General features: G+C 47.4%; 2 protein-coding genes across 2 annotated transcripts; both read left to right on the top strand.

Moving 5' to 3' along the window:
• The first annotated feature begins 1,033 nt into the window (after positions 1 to 1,033).
• Positions 1,034 to 3,913, top strand: LOC136654140 (C-type lectin BpLec-like). Its single transcript, XM_066631025.1, has 5 exons — positions 1,034 to 1,100; positions 1,979 to 2,070; positions 2,582 to 2,722; positions 2,928 to 3,042; positions 3,846 to 3,913. Exons 1-5 carry the CDS (start codon positions 1,034 to 1,036, stop codon positions 3,911 to 3,913), a joined length of 483 nt encoding a protein of 160 aa, XP_066487122.1.
• Positions 3,914 to 13,683: 9,770 nt separating this feature from the next.
• Positions 13,684 to 17,743, top strand: LOC136654122 (C-type lectin BpLec-like). The gene is made up of 5 exons (XM_066630996.1): positions 13,684 to 13,750; positions 14,170 to 14,261; positions 14,769 to 14,909; positions 15,115 to 15,229; positions 17,676 to 17,743. Exons 1-5 carry the CDS (start codon positions 13,684 to 13,686, stop codon positions 17,741 to 17,743), a joined length of 483 nt encoding a protein of 160 aa, XP_066487093.1.
• Positions 17,744 to 18,176: the final 433 nt, after the last annotated feature.

Here is an 18,176-nt window from a genome sequence, read left to right as displayed (position 1 = left end):
GAGATTGGGGAGGACCACTCTCAAAGAAGCCAACATAGTGAAGCAACCTCCTATCAAATCTTTTGCTCAAGTGAAGCCTCTTTACCCCACCCTTTTTATTGCTAAAGGGAAATCAATCAAGCAGAGACCGTTTTGGGTGGGGAAGAGAATATGCCTCACATGCCTGCTGCTTGGTTCCTTCTCTCCTCCTCCCCCATTTCCTCACAGGGCAGTTGAATTTCGTTGAGGCATCTGCCTTTTCCTGGTATTGCACCATGTCAGCTGAGGGTCTATATAAGAGTCACCAAGAAAGACCCAAACCATTGAGGTGGCTCTCAACTGGGTAGTCCACCACATCTGCCTGTTCAGGAGAAGAGCATCAGAAGGTGAGTACCTGGGGAGAAAGACTGCATGGCTCAGAGAGCTCAGGGTTCCTGCAGTCTTTAAAGGGTGCAAAGCTACATGGTTTCAGAGTCATTGAAATGTGCTGATGGACTCATGCGGAAGGACTTATTGGAGGCAGGAAGTGCTACATTAAAGTAAGCGGTTGATACACTTAACAGAGGGGACAGAGAGGAATGGATAAGGATCTTGACAAGGATTCAGAACAAACACCTGCTTCTGAACTTGGGCTTCTCAGGGCCTCTTCACACCTGACTCTTTTCTGGTGTACACCTAAACATATGAACTGCAAATGTATCAGGCACTGTATCAGGTTTGTAAATACCCGTCTCAGAGAGGTGTGCCTGATGGGAGCTGGGATTGGCTGCTGGGCTGCCCTTCAGGAGCGTATTTGAGAGGAGGCTTAGATTCCCTGCCAGAGGTTTCAGCCTGAAGTGGCCTTTCAGGGGATTGCTGGAATGTCTCTGTTCTCTCCTAGCTGCACTGTTTGCAGCTGATATGATGGCAATGACACCTCTCAACAGTGTAACTTTTCCAAGTTTGAATCCAAAAACTCATGTGCATTTAGAGCTGCAACTTCTTGTCTTGGATGCTGCCATTCACTGAATGTCTTCTTACTGTACTTCCCCTCCATCCTGCAGGGAACAAGAAGATGGCTCTTCTGACTTCCTCTGCCTTGTGTCTTCTTGGGATGTTGATCTGCGGTTCTTTCTTGGGAGGTGAGTCCATTGAGCAAACCCTTAGGTTGACTTTACATTTTGAAAGCCACACAGGGGGAAGAAGAGAACTCTTCTGTCATCGTTTGACCACCAGAACTGGAAGTGGGGATAACAGAGAAATCTTAGTTGGGTCTGACTTGTAATTAGAATAAAAACAGGTATAGCATCTTGAAAGGTTGCTAATCCAGCTAATCTGAAATTCTTTGGAGTGAAGGAGTAGAACTGGCTCCTCTGCTGCCCTGGGGCACAGGATCGCAACATTCTTCTCCACCCCCAAGAGGAGAGTTACCTCTCTATTGAGCCCCGCACAATTTCTGTTGAGCCTCCCAAAGCCTTCTGAGGCCTCCTAAGGGCTGATAAACCCGTACTTCATGTTTTCCACGAGAACTGAGATTAATGCTTAACAGCTCTCTGAAGGCCTTAGCAAGCTTTTGGAGGGTTGTAGATGCTGCGTAGGGCCTCCCAGGCCCTCGGAAGGGGCTGAAGGGTGGATGCAGGGGGCAGCGGTGGTGTGATGGGAACAGCAGGTACAGTGGTGTCACCCCCACAGGCCGCACAAGCATGGCACCGCATGGCTTTTGCCCCTCTGACTGTCCAGTACCACCACTGTATAGAAAGGTCAAAGCTGGGGAGACAAGTGGCATCATGAATTGGTCTGACTTGTGGCAGAATTCTTCCCCTGGCATGGAATTTGGGGACACATCAGGCACGGAGCAAAACAGGATACAAAAGCCTTTCCAAATGGAATTCCACAAGACTGCCAATTTCGGGATGGGGGTCACGGGATCCTTTTCCTTTAACAGGGGACTTTAAAAGCAAATGCTTCTCATTGCACTGTCCACTCTTGCTTTCCTTTCCACACTCCTGTCTACATGCAGCCGAAGCTCGGAGCTGTGAAAAAGACTGGATGGAGAACCACGGCAACTGCTATGCGTATTTTGATGAACAAGTGTCCTGGAGCTATGCTGAGGTAAGAAGCATTTCTGACCCAGCCAGGAGAGATGCCATGGTTGGCCTGTGTGTTTGCTTCAGGGTGCCAGGAAAAGAAAGAGAACAAATGTTTGGATGGTATGTTTGTTAGTGAGGTTACAGAAGAAGAGCCCTCTTTAGAAATTATCTTTACTATGCTGATGGAGTCCACAAGTGGCTTCTGAAGGATCCATTCAATACCCCCACATGTGTTGCACATGTTAGTCTGCCTGCCTCTTCCCACATACAAGTGTCCAACTGCAGAAGAAATGTGGCCTGCAGGGAGAGTTTCTTCCCATGTTTACAACTTGGTGGCATTCTCAAGAACCTTTGCATTCCCCCTCCCCACCTGGCCTAGTTCTAAGCACCCTGAGAGATCTTCCAAAGGGAATGAAATTGTAATTGACAAGCAATCCACAGAGCTCCTTGCTCAATTCTCCCAATCGAAATGTCTTCAAGATGGGAAACAAGGAGAATGGAGGTAACGTTCTTCTCTTCCTCTCCCTCTTCAGATTAAGTGCCAGAGCTATGGCCGTGGGGCCCATCTTGCCTCTGTCCTCACCAAGGCAGAGACTTACTTACTGTCTGGACACATCACCGATTACCAGAAAAAACATAGTAATGTCTGGATCGGACTCTATGATATTCTCCAGGTGAGCATCACACGTGTTGCATTCCTGATGATCGTCCTGTGAAGTGTCATTTCAGCCTGCACTGAATCCCACATGCTACTTCTCCCATTCTTGTGGTTCTAGTCCTCCTCTGCCTTTGTACCAGTGACACCCCAAAGGTCTCTTTCTCTTCCTGGGTCCTTCTTTTTCTTTATAGCATAATGTGCCTTGCTTCATTTGCTTACAGAATGGGAAATGGAGGTGGTCTGATGGAGCCTCTTACAAGTACACGTCCTGGCTGAAAAATGAGCCCAACAATCTTGACAACTCTGAGTACTGTGTGGAGCTGAGAGTTGACACAGGTAAGCAAACTTACTTCTTAGTGTCTGAGGAAGGATTCTGAAATCTTAGGGATCCAGGAATCCCTAAGGTACAGTTTGGAGGGTCTCTACCTGCAAGTCTGACTTTGATCTACTGATTGACCTCTGAAGACTATGTCAGTGAAATAATACAAGCCAGAAATCCACAGCTAACCTGCATATTGGGCAGCCCAATCCTGTGTGGGCCTTTTCCTGCCAGAACTGGTGTTCTGCCTGTTTATGGTCCTTTATGGTAGCTGGAAAACAGGACATGCCTCACTGAGCTGGTCTGTTTCCGCAAGTGGTAACAGGCGAACATCCGTGTTTGCTATATGTCCCTGGTACTAGTAAGTCAGACTGGGGTGTGGGATTGGGGGAAGCAGTGAGAGGGTGGAAAGGGTGGGAGGGAGAAACAGGGAGAAGATGGGGCAGGATGGGAGGCAGATCAAGGCCTAGAAGAGTTTGGTATTGGTGGCAGCAGCACCAGCAGTATCCATGATGAGAGAATCCCAGAATGGAATAAGGATTGGGAAGTGGGAAAATGAAATGGGAATGGGAGACCTCTTGGTTGGCATTCTGAGAGCCAAAACTAGAATTAATCTCCACCTCTTTTCCACATGTGCCCTTCCTACTCACTTGGAATTTCTCCTACTATTTTTAGAACAACATCAGCAGCCTGAGTTCTAGGATCAGGTGTTTGGAATGAATGAAAGCAAAGTATCTTATTGGCTTCCTCCATTTAGGCAAAACATGGTTCCAAAGAGAGGAAAACAGAAATAACTTTTCTCCTGTCTTTTGCATTTTAGCTTTTAAGGAATGGAATGATGCTCCCTGTGAAAAACGCAATGCCTACATCTGCAAGTACAAACTGTAGAGCAGGCTGTAACCCCAACTGTGCCTGCTGGGATGTGAATGGCTCCGACATGGAGGGGGTTGCCTGTCTCGATCGGTGTCCCTCTGATATCGCTATGTTCGCAAATCATCTGGCAAAGCAACATCCAGCTCCCATCAGCCTCTTCAAAATGCCATCCCGGAAGAGCTGGGAGTCCCTGATCCCTTTCGGATCCCTTTTCTTCACTCCAGCACAGTGTCAAGTTAATAAATATCTTCTTCTGCATGCATTTCTGGTGTGCCTCTGCCGTTCTTCAGGGTTCATCCATTCCCCTTTTGCAAAACTAGATGCAAGGGAGGGCAGCAGGACTTCTGCTCCTGGAATACAGTATTCCATGGGGAGAATTTGGACTGGTGCAGCTTCTCACAGTCCTGTATGACAAGCTGCCCATGCCCTAAATCCTTCTCCTTCACATCTGCTCAAAGCACTGAAATCAATTAACTGTACGTATTTATATCCTGCCTTTCTACTAAGAAATCTGCAAAGCTACTTTGTCTGGCAGTCATCCTAAAGTTCTCTAGGGCTGCAATCCTGCACAGGAACGCACTAGGAGTTGCTTATGAGTAGACCTGCCTATGTCTGTGCTGTTAGAACCCTATCAAAGGATCATTTAATTACAATGTGATTAATTAATTAGCACAGTAAGTCTTCTCTAATGACCCACAACCGTCCCCCTACACCCTTTAAGCATCCTTTATGCATGCTCTCCCTCTCTCTCTCCTTTTCACCCATTCTTGTCTCTCTCTCCATCTTTCACTGTGAAACCAAACAACCGCCACACTGAATCCAGGAACACATCTTTGCTTTCTCTCAATGCAACAAACATGGCATGGAGGTATTTTCAAATAAATATACAGACATTTCTGGTGTGGGGTTGGTGTTGGGTTGCCCTCTGGGCTTAGGTTAAGGTGGTGGCCTTGTTAACAACTCCGGGCTAGGGTTGCCAAATGTCGAGGTGAGGGTGAACTTGGGTATTGCGTTGATCTCAGACTAGGCTTGGGGATAGGGCTACAGCAGCCAGGTAACAGCACTCCATCCAGACCCTGGCTCAGTGGGCTGGTCTATGAAGGTCAGGGGCCTCCGTTCTGCCTGGCCACTACCTTTCTACTGGACTTCTTTCCTCTTTGGTAGCAGTGCTGCTCAATGGAAAAGCGGTCCCCATTCAAACCACATCTTTCCAGTCTACCTTGGCACTGTGTGTAGTCCACCTTGAGTGTCCCCTGATCATGGAGGACTGCATGCGGTGCCCAGACAGAACAGTAAGTTCTGCTCACTGGGCAGGCGGATTCAACAGAACCCTGGATCCAGCACCTGGGCCATGGTTTCAGCAGCCCTGCTCTTGGGCCTGCATGTTTTTATATGCCCACTCTTTTCTTTGGGGGTCACCTCTTCAGGACATCCAGCCACACCAAAAGGAGTTCTTCTGGGGTCTCTCCTCACCCCAGCCCCTCCCACCTGCCTCACCCTCCTTGGCCTTTTCCAGCTAGTAATGCTCTTTGACATCTGCTGGTGCTGGTGCATGAAGGATGTGCTGAGATTGATCCCCACCCAACAAGAGGAAGACCCCAAAGGAAAGAGTGGACATATAAACACATGGCAGGCAAAGAGGAATGGTTGGCAACCTTCAGTCTCCAAAGACTATGGTATAAGCGTACAGCACCCAGTATTTCCAGGCGGTCTCCCATCCAAGTACTAACCAGGCCTGACCCTGCTCAGCTTCCAAGATCAGACGAGATCAGGCATGTGCAGGGTAACAGAGGAATGAAGTTCAGGAGAAGATTAGCAGCCAGGCACAATTTCTCTGTTATTCCCGCTTCTGGTTTTGATGGTCAAACAATGACCGAAGGTTTCTGCTCTTCCCCTCAGTGTTGCTTTCAAAATGTGAAGACAACCTAAGCGTTTGCCCAAGAAGGAAATGCAGATCAGGATCCCAAGAAGAAAAAAGGCAGAGGAAGTCAGGAGAGCCATCTTCCTGTTTCCCTGCAGGATGGAAGGAAAGTTGAAGGCGTTCAGTGAATGGCAGCAGCCAATGCATCCAGGGAAAGAAACCGTAGCTCTAAATGCATGTGAGTTTTAGATTCAGACTTGGAAACAAAACACCTTCTTGAGGTATCAGTGCCATCATGTCAGCTGCAAGATTTGTACTCATAGCAGGTCCGTGGGTTTGACCCCAATGGGCACAGGCTGGTGCCCAGCCCTAGCCTGCCCTGTTACAGGCTATGAGGTGGCCATCAGTTGCACCAGACAGGCTTGCACAGGACCACGAGCTGGACCCACAGTTCTCACTGGGGGATACACCAATCCTACATGGGGTTGTGAGCTGCCTTGAAATGCCCTATGAATTATGCCTAGATACTTGATGAGGGTTCCTGCCTTGCCAAATTGCATTTGTAACACATTGGCCATATATCCATACAGCCAGCTGGTCCACTTTTTTTTTCTTTCCTATTTTTCTTCTTCTGATAACCCTTTCATCCCAGACAAGCTCCACCTTGTGGGGAACCAGCTCAGGCTTGGTGTTGTTGTTGGCAACATTCAGTCTCGAGAGACTCTGGTATCGCGCTCTGAATGGTGGTTCTGGCACAGCGTCTAGTGTGGCTGAAAAGGCCAATTCGGGAGTGACAATCCCTTCCACACTGGGAGCAAGTGTAGTCTGTCCCTGGTCTGTCTCCCTGGCTATGGGCCTTCCTTCTTTGCCTCTTTGCCTCAGGCTGTTGGCCAAGTATCTCTTCAAACTGGGAAAAGCCATGCTGCACCGCCTGCCTCCAAGCAGGCCGCTCAGAGGCCAGGGTTTCCCACTTGTTGAGGTCCACTCCTAAGGCCTTCAGATCCCTCTTGCAGATGTCAGGCACTCACCTTCTGATGCTCTTCTCCTTGACAGGCAAATGTGTTGACTGCTCAGTTGGGAGCCTCCTCAGTGGTCTTGGTCTTTCTCAGTGACTCTTATATAGTGACTCAGCAGACCTGGTTCGATGCCAGGAAGAGGCCTCAAGAGGCCAGGGTTTCCCACTTGTTGAGGTCCACTCCTAAGGCCTTCAGATCCCTCTTGCTGATGTCCTTGTATCGCAGCTGTGGTCTACCTGTAGGACGCTTTCCTTGCACGAGTTCTCCATAGAGGAGATCCTTTGGGATCCGGCCATCATCCATTCTCACAACATGACCGAGCCAACGCAGGCGTCTCTGTTTCAGCAATGCATACATGCTAGGAAATCCAGCTCGTTCCAGGACTGTGTTGTTTGGAACTTTGCCCTGCCAGGTGATGCAGAGGATGTGTTGGAGGCAGCGCATCTGGAAAGCATTCAGTTTCCTCTCCAGTTGTGAGTGAAGAGTCCATGACACACTGCAGTACAGAAGTGTACTCAGGACACAAGCTCTGTAGACCTGGATCTTGGTCAGCTTCTTGTTGGACCAGACTCTCTTTGAGAGTCTGGAAAACATGGTAGCTGCTTTACCGATGTATTTGTTTATCTCGGTATCGAGAGAAAGAATGTCACAGATCGTTGAGCCAAGGTACACAAAGTCATGGGCAACCTCCAGTTCATGCGCAGAGATTGTAATGCAGGGAGGTGAGTCCACATCCTGAACCATGACCTGTGTTTTCTTAAGGCTGATCGTCAGTCCAAAATCTTGGCAGGCCTTGCTAAAACGATCCATGAGCTGCTGGAGATCTTTGGCAAAGTGGGTAGTGACAGCTGCAACGTCAGCAAAGAGGAAGTTATGCAGACTCAGCTTGTGGTTGGTCTGCGGAACTGCTTGCCACAAGGTGTGGTGATGGCATCTGGCCTGGAAGCCTTTAAAAGGGGATTGGACAAGTTTCTGGAGGAAAAATCCATTACGGGTTACAAGCCATGATGTGTATGTGCAACCTCCTGATTTTAAAAATGGGCTATGTCAGAATGCCAGATGCAAGGCAGGGCACCAGGATGAGGTCCCTGGGACATTTGGTGGGCCAAATCACTTCCGGTGGGTCCTGACAAATTCTCATGCTAGAAAGTGGGTCCTGGTGTGAAATGTGTGTGAGCCACTGCTCCAGACCATTCACTGAGTGCAAATTGGCCACACAGGTAGGGTGGGGGGAAAGGGGTGCTGGTATCTGGAAGCCCCAGGTGAAATTATCAGTCAGGTAATTGTCAGCCTTCTTATTGGAGAGCAATTCCAGCAGTGTCAATAAGGGGGAAGCCTAAAGGGTATGGGCCCCCTTTTGGGCCAGAGGGTGGGCTTGGCGTCTGCCTCCTTTTCTCCCTGATCCACCCTGTGGCCTGGGGTCCTGCTTAGACCATCCCATTTTTAGCATTTTTGTCCCAATTACTGATTTGGGGATTCAAGTGCCATTTGAAAACCAAACAAGTCATCAAATGTTCATTTATGCAAAAGGGAAAATGCAAAAGCTTCTTTTCTTCTGCCCAGCATTGGAGGAAAAATGTTTCTGTGGACCCTCCAAAGGGCCATGTTGTCATTTGCAGCCTTCTAGTCTTCACGATTTGGGTACTGCCCTGTTTTAAAACACTTACCCGACTTCTGTGGTCAAGGAGGTTTCTTGAGATTGCTTGAAGATCCTTGAGCAAGTGAGGCCGCAGAAGGTCATTTCACAAGCCATAGCAGTAGCAAGGAAAAATGTGCAAAACTATCAATGTATGTGCACATTTTCAGGATTGAGAGCCACGTAAACCTTTCGATCTTTGCAAACAAGTTCAAAACATAATGAGTGGCTGTGGTGTAGCTAGCAACGAGCGGGGGGTCGGTCCGACCTAGGTGCCAGCCTTGGGGGGGTGACATCACAATTGACCAAAATCGCTAAAATTGTGGTTTTTAGAAATACAGGTACAGCCTTGTTACACACAAATTTTTTATACTCAGATTTGACTCAACACAAATGGCCACTGCAAATGGAAAGGAATGTGCTGATCCCTGGAAAAGGGGAAAATGCATGTGAAAGAAAGGTGATCACTTTGCATTGGTGAAGGGAGAGGCTGAGGGAAGCGCCTTTCTAAGCTCTTGGAGGAGGACTGGCTAATAGATTGTCTTCTTAATGACTTTTATCTTACATCACAAAGGTCAGCAAGGCTGTTTTTAAATCACCAGAGCAAAGAAACTTTGTTTTTTAAATGGATTTGTTATAGTGCGTTTTTTGCCATCCACGTGAATGCTTGGAACAGAACCCATGCGAATAATGAGGCTCAACCTGTAATACCATCATGTCATATACCATTCAATGCTGAATTTACAGCTGAATGCAATGAAAAAATTGGAGTGAAATATCACTATTCTATCAAAAGTTATGGCTAAAAAACCAGAAAACAAAAAGACATAGAGCCCTATGGAATGTGAGCCATATCATATGTTTACTTATGAGTAGGCAAACATGCCTTAGTCCATTGGAAAGGGAAGGCTGAGAGGAATCCAAGAACACCACAGAAGTCCTGATCCGATGAAAGTAGCCCCCGAAAAACACCTGAGAAGGAAGTCCCCCCTCCAAGCTGATGAAGGTATTGAGCCCTATGGAAAACAAAGCTAAGCCACAAGGTCACATTTACTTGCAAGTAAGCAAATGTGCCTTGGCGCATGGTCAGGTCACGCGAAGGGGACTGTGACACTACCAGAATAGTCCTGATCTGATGAAAGCAGAGCTGAACAAAAGGGGGTGGTGTTATTGCAGGCTGACTACAGAGAAAATTCACTGGGTGGAACAGGGCTGGCTTCCCCTTATTTAATTATTTGTGTTTTTTTTTTAATTATTTAAAATTATTTATTTTAATTTGCTTGATGATGTCATTTCCAGCCATGACATCACTTCCGGTGGGTCTCGGATAGATTGTCATTCTAAAAAGTGGGTCCCAGTGCTCAGTTTGAGAACCACTGCCTTAACTCAGAGCAGACCAATGAGACATCGGGGGGAGGGTGACACCCTAGTGACCAAAATTCTGGAAATCGTGGCTTTTAGGAATAATAACGTCATGTTATATACCGTTTGATGCAGAATTTCATCCACTGCTTGTGGGGAAATATTCACTTCATTTACTTTCTGTCCATTATTATTATTATTCATTTTATCTCATGACTATTACTATCTCTCAGTCTCACCTACCTCACAAGGTTGTTGTGAGGACAAAATAAGGGGAAGAACCATGCATACCACCCTGAACTCCTAAGAGCACTGGTTCCCAACCCATGGTCCAGGGACTACAGATGGTCCGCAAGACCCTGGGAAGTGGTCTGCGAGGTCTCAGGAAAAGAGATTGCTTTTGATCATTTCCAGCGTCTTGCTGAGTGAGCAGGTCCCCCATGGACCACCAGAGACGGTGGAGATTTGACCGCCTGCAGCTGGCAGCAAAAGCAGCAAACCACAAATCTTCGGTACAAATAATAAATCTCTAATAATTCTTTTCCAGTTACAGGTAGCCTGCATTTTCTGCGAGTTCGATACACGCTGATTTCTCCTCTTGCCTCTGGAGACTCTTCTGAAACCTGCAGAGGCCGTGCGCGTCTGCCCACAGCCTCTGCGGGTTTCAGAACGAAGCCCAGAACCATTTAAAGGCAGCTTCAGGTTCTTGGTAAAAAGTGGAAGTCGCCTATGAACAGGTTCAGTCTTCATTTTGAAACCTGCAGAGGTCGTGGGCTTCAGAAGAGCCTCCGGACTGACCAGAGCTGAGCTTGGGGGGGGGGGGGGGGCGAAAACTCAGGTTTTGAATACCCTCAATTTTCCTTATTTGTGGAGGTTCTGCACTGGAGCTAGTTAGGATTGGACTGTGAGGTACATGAGGAAATGCGGGGAGACTTCGGCTGGAGAGGAAGATTGCATTTTGCTTAGTAGAAACAGTTGTAGACAAGATAGACAAATGCACTAAGAGGAAATTTCGATCCTAACTAGCTCCAGTGTGGTGCATCCACAGTGTGTCCTACTCTGGCTAGGAGCAGGCTGGAGGCCTCCTCGGGAGAAGGGGACATCCTCCTAGATGTCTTTCCTCCTACCTCCAATGGTTTGCTACTATCTTGTAGCAACTGGCCACAACTACCAGTGAAGTTCACACAGCTGTCAGTCACTCCTTATTCTTGAATTTGTGTGTTTCTACCCTCCAGTACCTACAAGGTGAAGAAAGTTCACCTAGATTATGTTTCCTCCTGGCCTCTCATTAGCTTTTGAATTCCTTTCCGAAGTTGAAAAGGTTTAGGTGGCTCTCAGTCCTGAAAATGTGGACATACATTGATAGTTTTGCCAATTTTTCCTTGCTACTGCTATGGGTTGTGAAATGAGCTTCGGTGGCCTTATTTTCTCAAGAATTCTCAAGAATCTTCAAAAACTCTCAAGAATTTGTTTGCAAAGATGAAAAGGTTTAAGTGGCTCTCAGTACTGAAAATGTGCACATAAATTGATAGTTTTGCACATTTTTCCTTGCTACTGCTATGGCTTGTGAAATGACCTACTGTGGCCTCACTTTCTCAAGGATCTTCAATAATTCTCAAGAATCCTCCTTGACCACAGAAGTTGGGTAAGTGTTTTAAAGCAGGGCAACACCCAAACCGTGAAGACTAGAAGGCTGCAAATGACAACATGGCACTATGTAGGGTCCACAGAAACATTTTTCCTCCAATGCTGCGCAGAAGAAAACAAGCTGATTTCCCTTTTGCATCCCTGCACATGCCTGATCTCATCTGATCTTGGAAGCTAAGCAGGGTCAGGACTGGTTAGTACTTGGATGGTAGACTGCCTGGGAATACCAGGTGCTGTAGGCTTATACCATAGTCTTTCGAGACTGAAGGTTACCAACCAACCATCAAATGAACATTTGATGACTTGTTTGGTTTTCAAATGGCACTTGAATCCCCAAATCAGTAATTGGCACAAAAATGCTAAAAATGGGATGGTCTAAGCAGGACCCCAGGCCACAGGGTGGATCAGGGAGAAAAGGAGGCAGACGCCAAGCCCACCCTCTGGCCCAAAAGGGGGCCCATGCCCATTAAGCTTCCCTCTTATTGACACTGCTGGAATTCTACCCCAATAAGAAGACTACCGATTACCTGACTGATAGCTTCACCTGGGGCTTCCAGATTCCAGCACCTCCCCCCCCCATCTGAATGGACAATTTGCACTCAATGAATGGTTTGGAGAATGTGGTGCACAGGAAAATAGGAAAAGAGATTGGGGCTGGCTGGTTAGTGGCCCCTTTAGGCCCTGCTCCTGACCAACCCCAGGTTTCTCTTCTGGGTATTTTCCCCAAAAACACACCTGGTATATTCTAGCTTATTTGCCACTTGTCTTTCCCAAAAAGCACCTCTGTCGAAATTGTAGGCTTTTCCAGTTTCAGAAGTTGAACAAGTGCTGTTTCGCTGATGTGTGCAACCAATCATGAACGCTGTCCCACCCAGCCCTACTTTTAAAAAGTGCTAAGAAATGACACATTTTCCACTTTTTTAAAATGCTAAGTGACACATTTACTACTGTTTAAATCATACCTGGATTTAGCAGAAGATGGGCTGGATGTGTGTTTGAAAATAGCTTTCACGGAAGCCACCTTGCTGAAGCCACCCCTTTCCACAGTGGAGGGAGAAAGGAACTGGATCATCTGTACTCTTCAAGTAAATGCAATCCTTGGACAAGAGTGGAAAGGACCAAAGGGCTTTGAATTGCCTTTTTTGGAGTGGTGAGGTTGGGGAGGAAGAGGAAGTTAGCATTGGGTTTTCTGCAGAAAAACTCTCAAAGAAGCCAACATCGTGAAGCAACCTCCTATCAAATCTTTTGCTCAAATGAAGTGTCTTTACCCCACCCTTTTTATTGATGAAGGGAAATCAATCAAGCACAGACCGTTTTGGGTTGGGAAGAGAATATACCTCACATGCCTGCTGCTCTGTTCCTTCTCTCCTCCTTCCCCATTTCCTCACAGGGCAGTTGAATTTCCTTGAGGCATCTGCCTTTTCCTGGTATTGCACCATGTCTGCTGAGGGTTTATATAAGAGTCACCCACTGAGGAGGCTTCCAACTGGGTAGAGCTCAGGAGAAGAGCATCAGAAGGTGAGTACCTGGGGAGAAAGCCTGCATGGCTCAGAGAGCTCAGGGTTCCTGCAGGCTTTAAAGAGTGCAAAGCTACATGGTTTCAGAGTCATTGAAATGTGCTGATGGACTCATGTGGAAGGACTTATTGGAGGAAGGAAGTTCTACATTAAAGTAAGCGGTTGATACACTGAACAGAGGAGACAGAGAGGAATGGATAAGGATCTTGACATTTCTAAGTAGACAGAAAGTACAGCTGCAATCCTAAACTAATGGAACAGTGTGGACTGAAATGAGACCTGCAGTTAATCTGTGTAATCCCTAACAAACACCTGCTTCTGAACTTGGGCTTCTCAGGGCCTCTTCACACCTGACTCTTTTTCTGTTGTACACCTAAACATATGAACTGCAAATGTATTAGGCACTGGGTTTGTAAATACCCGTCTCAGATAGGTGTGCCTGATGGGAGCTGGGATTGGCTGCTGGGCTGCCCTTCAGGAGCATATTTGAGAGGAGGCTTAGATTCGCTGCCAGAGGTTTCAGCCTGAAGTGGCCTTTCAGGGGATTGCTGGAATGTCTCTGTTCTCTCCTAGCTGCACTGTTTGCAGCTGATATGATGGCAATGACACCTCTCAACAGTGTAACTTTTCCAAGTTTGAATCCAAAACTCATGTGCATTTAGAGCTGCAACTTCTTGTCTTGGATGCTGCCATTCACTGAACGTCTTCATACTGCACTTCCCCTCCATCCTGCAGGGAACAAGAAGATGGCTCTTCCGACTTCCTCTGCCTTATGTCTTCTTGGGATCTTGATCTGCGGTTCTTTCTTGGGAGGTGAGTCCCTTGAGCAAACCCTTAGGTTGACTTTACATTTTGAAAGCCACACAGGGGGAAGAAGAGAACTCTTCTGTCATCGTTTGACCACCAGAACTGGAAGTGGGGATAACAGAGAAATCTTAGTTGGGTCAGATCTGTAATTAGAATAAAAACAGGTGTAGCATCTTGAAAGGTTGCTAACCCAGCTAATCTGAAATTCTTTAGAGTGAAGGAGTAGAACTGGCTCCTCTGCTGCCCTGGGGCACAGGATCGCAAAACAGGATACAAAAGCCTTTCCAAATGAAATTCCACAAGACTGCCAATTTCGGGATGGGGGTCCTGGGATCCTTTTCCTTAAACAGGGGACTTTAAAAGCAAATGCTTCTCATTGCACTGTCCACTCTTGCTTTCCTTTCCACACTCCTGTCTACATGCAGCCGAAGCTTGGAGCTGTGCCAGAGGCTGGATGCAGAGCCAGGGCAACTGCTACGCATATTTTGATGAACAATTGACCTGGGCAGAGGCTGAGGTAAGAAGCATTTCTCATGCAAGCAGGAGAGATGCCCTGGTTGGCCTATGTGTTTGCTTCACAGTGCCAGGAAAAGAAAGACAGCAGTGGTTTGGATGGTATGTCTATTATTGAGGTTACAGAAGAAGAGGTCCCTATAGATGTTCTGTCTGCTATGCTGATGGACTCCACAAGGGGAATCTGAAGGATCCATTCGATACCCCCACATGTGATGCACTCTTCTGTCTGCCTCTTCCCACATACAAGTGTCCAACTGCAGAAAAAATGTGGCCTGTAGGGAGACTTTCTCCCCATGTTTACAATGTAGTGGCACTCTTGAGAACCCTTCCTATTTTCCTCCCTCCCTGGCCCAGTTCTAAGCACCATGAGAGGTCTTCACTAGGGTACAAAATTGAAATTGACAAGCAATCCACAGAGCTCCTTGCTCAATTCTCCCAGTAGAAATGTCTTCAAGATGGGAAAAATGGAGAATGGAGGCAACGTTCTTCTCTTCCTCTCCCTCTTCAGATTGACTGCCAGAGCTATGGCCGTGGGGCCCACCTCGTCTCTGTCCTCACCAAGGCAGAGACTGACTTGCTGGCCAGATTCATCACCCGTTACCAGAAAAGCCATAGTGATGTCTGGATTGGACTCCATGATGTTCGCCAGGTGAGCATCGCATGTGTTGCATTCCTGATGATCGTCCTTTGAAGTGTCGTTTCAGCCTGCACTGAATCCCACATGCTACTTCTCCCATTCTTGTGGTTCTAGTCCTCCTCTACCTTTGTACCAGTGACACCCCAAAGGTCTCTTTCTCTTCCTGGGTCCTTCTTTTTCTTTATAGCATAATGTGCCTTGCTTCATTTGTTTACAGAATGGGAAATGGAGGTGGTCTGATGGAGCCTCTTACAAGTACAGGGCCTGGAGGAGAAATGAGCCCAACAATCTTGACAACTCTGAGTACTGTGTGGAGCTGACAACTTACACAGGTAAGCAAACTTACTTCTTAGTGTCTGAGGAAGGATTCTGAAATCTTAGGGATCCAGGAATGGGCCTGCCTCAGGTACAGTTTGGAGGGTCTCTACCTGCAAGTCTGACTTTGATCTACTGATTGACCTCTGAAGACTATGTCAGTGAAATAATACAAGCCAGAAAGCCGCAGCTAACCTGCATAGTGGGCAGCCCAGTCCTGTGTGGGCCTTTCCCTGCCAGAACTCGTGTTCTGCCAGTTGATGGTCCTTTATGGTAGCTGGAAAACAGGACATGCCTCACTGAGCTGGTCTGTTTCCGCAAGCGGTAACAGGCGAACATCCATGTTTGCTATATGTCCCTGGTACTAGTAAGTCAGATTGGGGTGTGGGATTGGGGGAAGCAGTGAGAGGGTGGAAAGGGTGGGAGGGGAGAAACAGGGAGGCGATGGGGCAGGATGGGGGGCGGATCAAGGCCTAGAAGAGTGTGGTATTGGTGGCAGCAGCACTGCAAATATCCCATTCCCCCTCCCTGCCTTGATCCGTCATCCCAACGGCATTGCTTGTGTTGGTCCAAGTAGACCATACATGGAGTCAGAGGCTTACCCTAAGGCAGGGCTTTTCAGATTGGGGCATCAGGACGCCCCAGCCTGTGGGCCCTGGCTGGTTTCCCCTTAAGGGGTGGGGGCAGCCAGGAGGCAGGGAGGAGAAAGTGACAGTGGAGCTATTGCACTCCGCTTCCGCTAAACTGGAAGCAGAGCAAGACTGCTCCACTTTCACTTTTGAAGCATCGGGGACCCTATGGACAGCCGCGCAGGGCTCCCTGCATCCCCGGGAGGCTGACGGAGGCTCTGGTAAGTGTACCCAAGCCCCTGAGTGGCGCGATCACTTATCCCAGCCATTTTCAACCACTGTACCGGGGCACACTCGTGTGCTGCAGATGATCTGCAAGTGTGCTTCGCAACTTTGGGGAGGGTCATTTATTAGAAGGGCAATTGGGGAATTTAAGTCCCCTTACCAGCAGATTGGTCTGCCTTGGACAATTTTAGCACCTTGTCAGTGTGCTGTGAGATGAAAAAGGTTGAAAATCGCTGACTTATCTGCTGATCTGGGGCACCCCTCTGCATCCCTCCACACCCATTACAGTATCTTTTGTTCTTCTTGACTTACAGTTGAAGCACTGGTGTTTCTTCTTACAAAGGAACATTCTTGCTTAACTGAAGGATGCAACATGCAGGCAAACAGCCTGTATGCTAGAGGAAGACTAACCAAATTTTAACCGGAAGCAGGAACTCCTGCTCACAATCAGTTGGTCTCCTCCCTGTAGCGGGCAGGTGGTTTGCCTGAACATCACGTTCCTCAGTTGAGCTAGGATGTTCCTTGCTTAAGAACCCCGGCAGAAAGGGGGGAGCACCTTATACCAATATTGTAGGCTACTTTTTCTTAGGATATACAGAGCCCAGTCCTATGGGCTGCGTCCAATGGTGGTGCACCTCCTGCGCTAATGCTGGCTGCTGTAAAGCAGTCAGTGCTAGTGGGAAAAGGCGCTCTGATAGTGCACACTCCAGTGCTTCTCCCACTGCTCACCGATAAATGTAAGTTAGCAGGAAAGGCAGGAGGAAATGGGGGATGGCAGAATGGGGGTTCAGAGGGGTCAAAACAAGGTGGTGGAGTGGAGGGCTGGAAAAGGAAGGGGATGGGTGCATCAAAGCTTGGTTGGTGCCACTGATATCCAATCCCCATTCCTGGATCTGATCCTGTGGCACAGTTTAAGTAGACCCCCCACCGTGGCACAGAGGCTTACCCCTGGGTATGGGATCAAATATTCCCTGTTCAGAGGAGACCTGGAGATATCTCCCTCCACCATAGGATGCAATGAACTGGAGTTTCATAGAGAAAGTAATAATGCAGTGGGTCCATTTTTTAAAATTTTTATTTCCTTTTCCTTTATTTTTTTCTTTTTCACTTTGATATATTGTTCAGCAGAATTTGTTTAGTGTTGATATTTTGTTTAGCAAATGTGTTATTATTTTATTAATCACTAATAAAGGAAATTAAAATATATATATGATCATGGTAATTCATATATCATTTTTCTGCCTGTGTCGGTTGCTAAGCTGCATGATACATGGCATGTACCTCCTTCTGCAGTATCCATGATGAGAGAGTCCCAGAATGGAATAAGGATTGGGAAGTGGGAAAATGAAATGGGAATGGGAGACCTCTTGGTTGGCATTCTGAGAGCCAAAACTAGAATTAATCTCCAGCTCTTTTCTACAGCTGCCCTTCCTACTCACTTGGAATTTCTCCTACTATTTTTAGAACAACATCAGCAGCCTGAGTTCTAGGATCAGGTGTTTGGAATGAATGAAAGCAAAGCATCTTATTGGCTTCCTCCATTCAGGCAAAACATGGTTCCAAAGAGAGGAAAACAGAAATAACTTTTCTCCTGTCTTTTGCATTTTAGCTTTTAAGGAATGGAATGATGAATCCTGTGACAAACACAATGCCTACATCTGCAAGTACGAAATGTAGAGCAGGCTGTAGCCCCCACTGTACCTGCTGGAATGTGAATGGCTCCGACATGGAGGGGATTGCCTGTCTCAATTGGTGTCCCTCTGATATCGCTGTGTTCGCAAGTCATCTGCCAAAGCAACATCCAGCTCCCATCAGCCTCTTCAAAATGCCATCCCGGAAGAGCTGAGAGTTCCCAATCCCTTTCGGATCCCTTTTCATCACTCCAGCACAATGTCACATTAATAAATTTCTTCTTCTGCATGCATTCCTGGTGTGCCTCTGCCATTCTTCAGGGTTCATCCATTCCCCTTTTGCAAAACTATGGTATAAGCCTACACCACCCAGTATTCCCAGGTGGTCTCCCATCCAAGTACTAACCAGGCCTGACCAGGTCAATCAGGGATGACCTTTTCATCCCAGACAAGCTCCCCTTTGTGGGGAACCAGCTCAG

The sequence above is a fragment of the Tiliqua scincoides genome, chromosome 5 (genome assembly GCF_035046505.1).
Source record: "Tiliqua scincoides isolate rTilSci1 chromosome 5, rTilSci1.hap2, whole genome shotgun sequence".
In the NCBI taxonomy this organism is placed as follows: Eukaryota; Metazoa; Chordata; class Lepidosauria; order Squamata; family Scincidae; genus Tiliqua; species Tiliqua scincoides.
Note: the sequence above shows the minus strand (reverse complement) of the source record. Positions and strands in the feature narration are given on the sequence as shown.

Coding starts and splice junctions, on each gene's coding strand:
- LOC136654140 (XM_066631025.1), top strand. CDS start 1,034: ATGGCTCTTCTGACTTCCTCTGCCTTGTGTCTTCTTGGGATGTTGATC. Junction 1,101..1,978: donor CTGCGGTTCTTTCTTGGGAG/GTGAGTCCATTG, acceptor GTCTACATGCAG/CCGAAGCTCGGAGCTGTGAA. Junction 2,071..2,581: donor TGTCCTGGAGCTATGCTGAG/GTAAGAAGCATT, acceptor CTCCCTCTTCAG/ATTAAGTGCCAGAGCTATGG.
- LOC136654122 (XM_066630996.1), top strand. CDS start 13,684: ATGGCTCTTCCGACTTCCTCTGCCTTATGTCTTCTTGGGATCTTGATC. Junction 14,910..15,114: donor GACTCCATGATGTTCGCCAG/GTGAGCATCGCA, acceptor ATTTGTTTACAG/AATGGGAAATGGAGGTGGTC. Junction 15,230..17,675: donor GGAGCTGACAACTTACACAG/GTAAGCAAACTT, acceptor TTTGCATTTTAG/CTTTTAAGGAATGGAATGAT.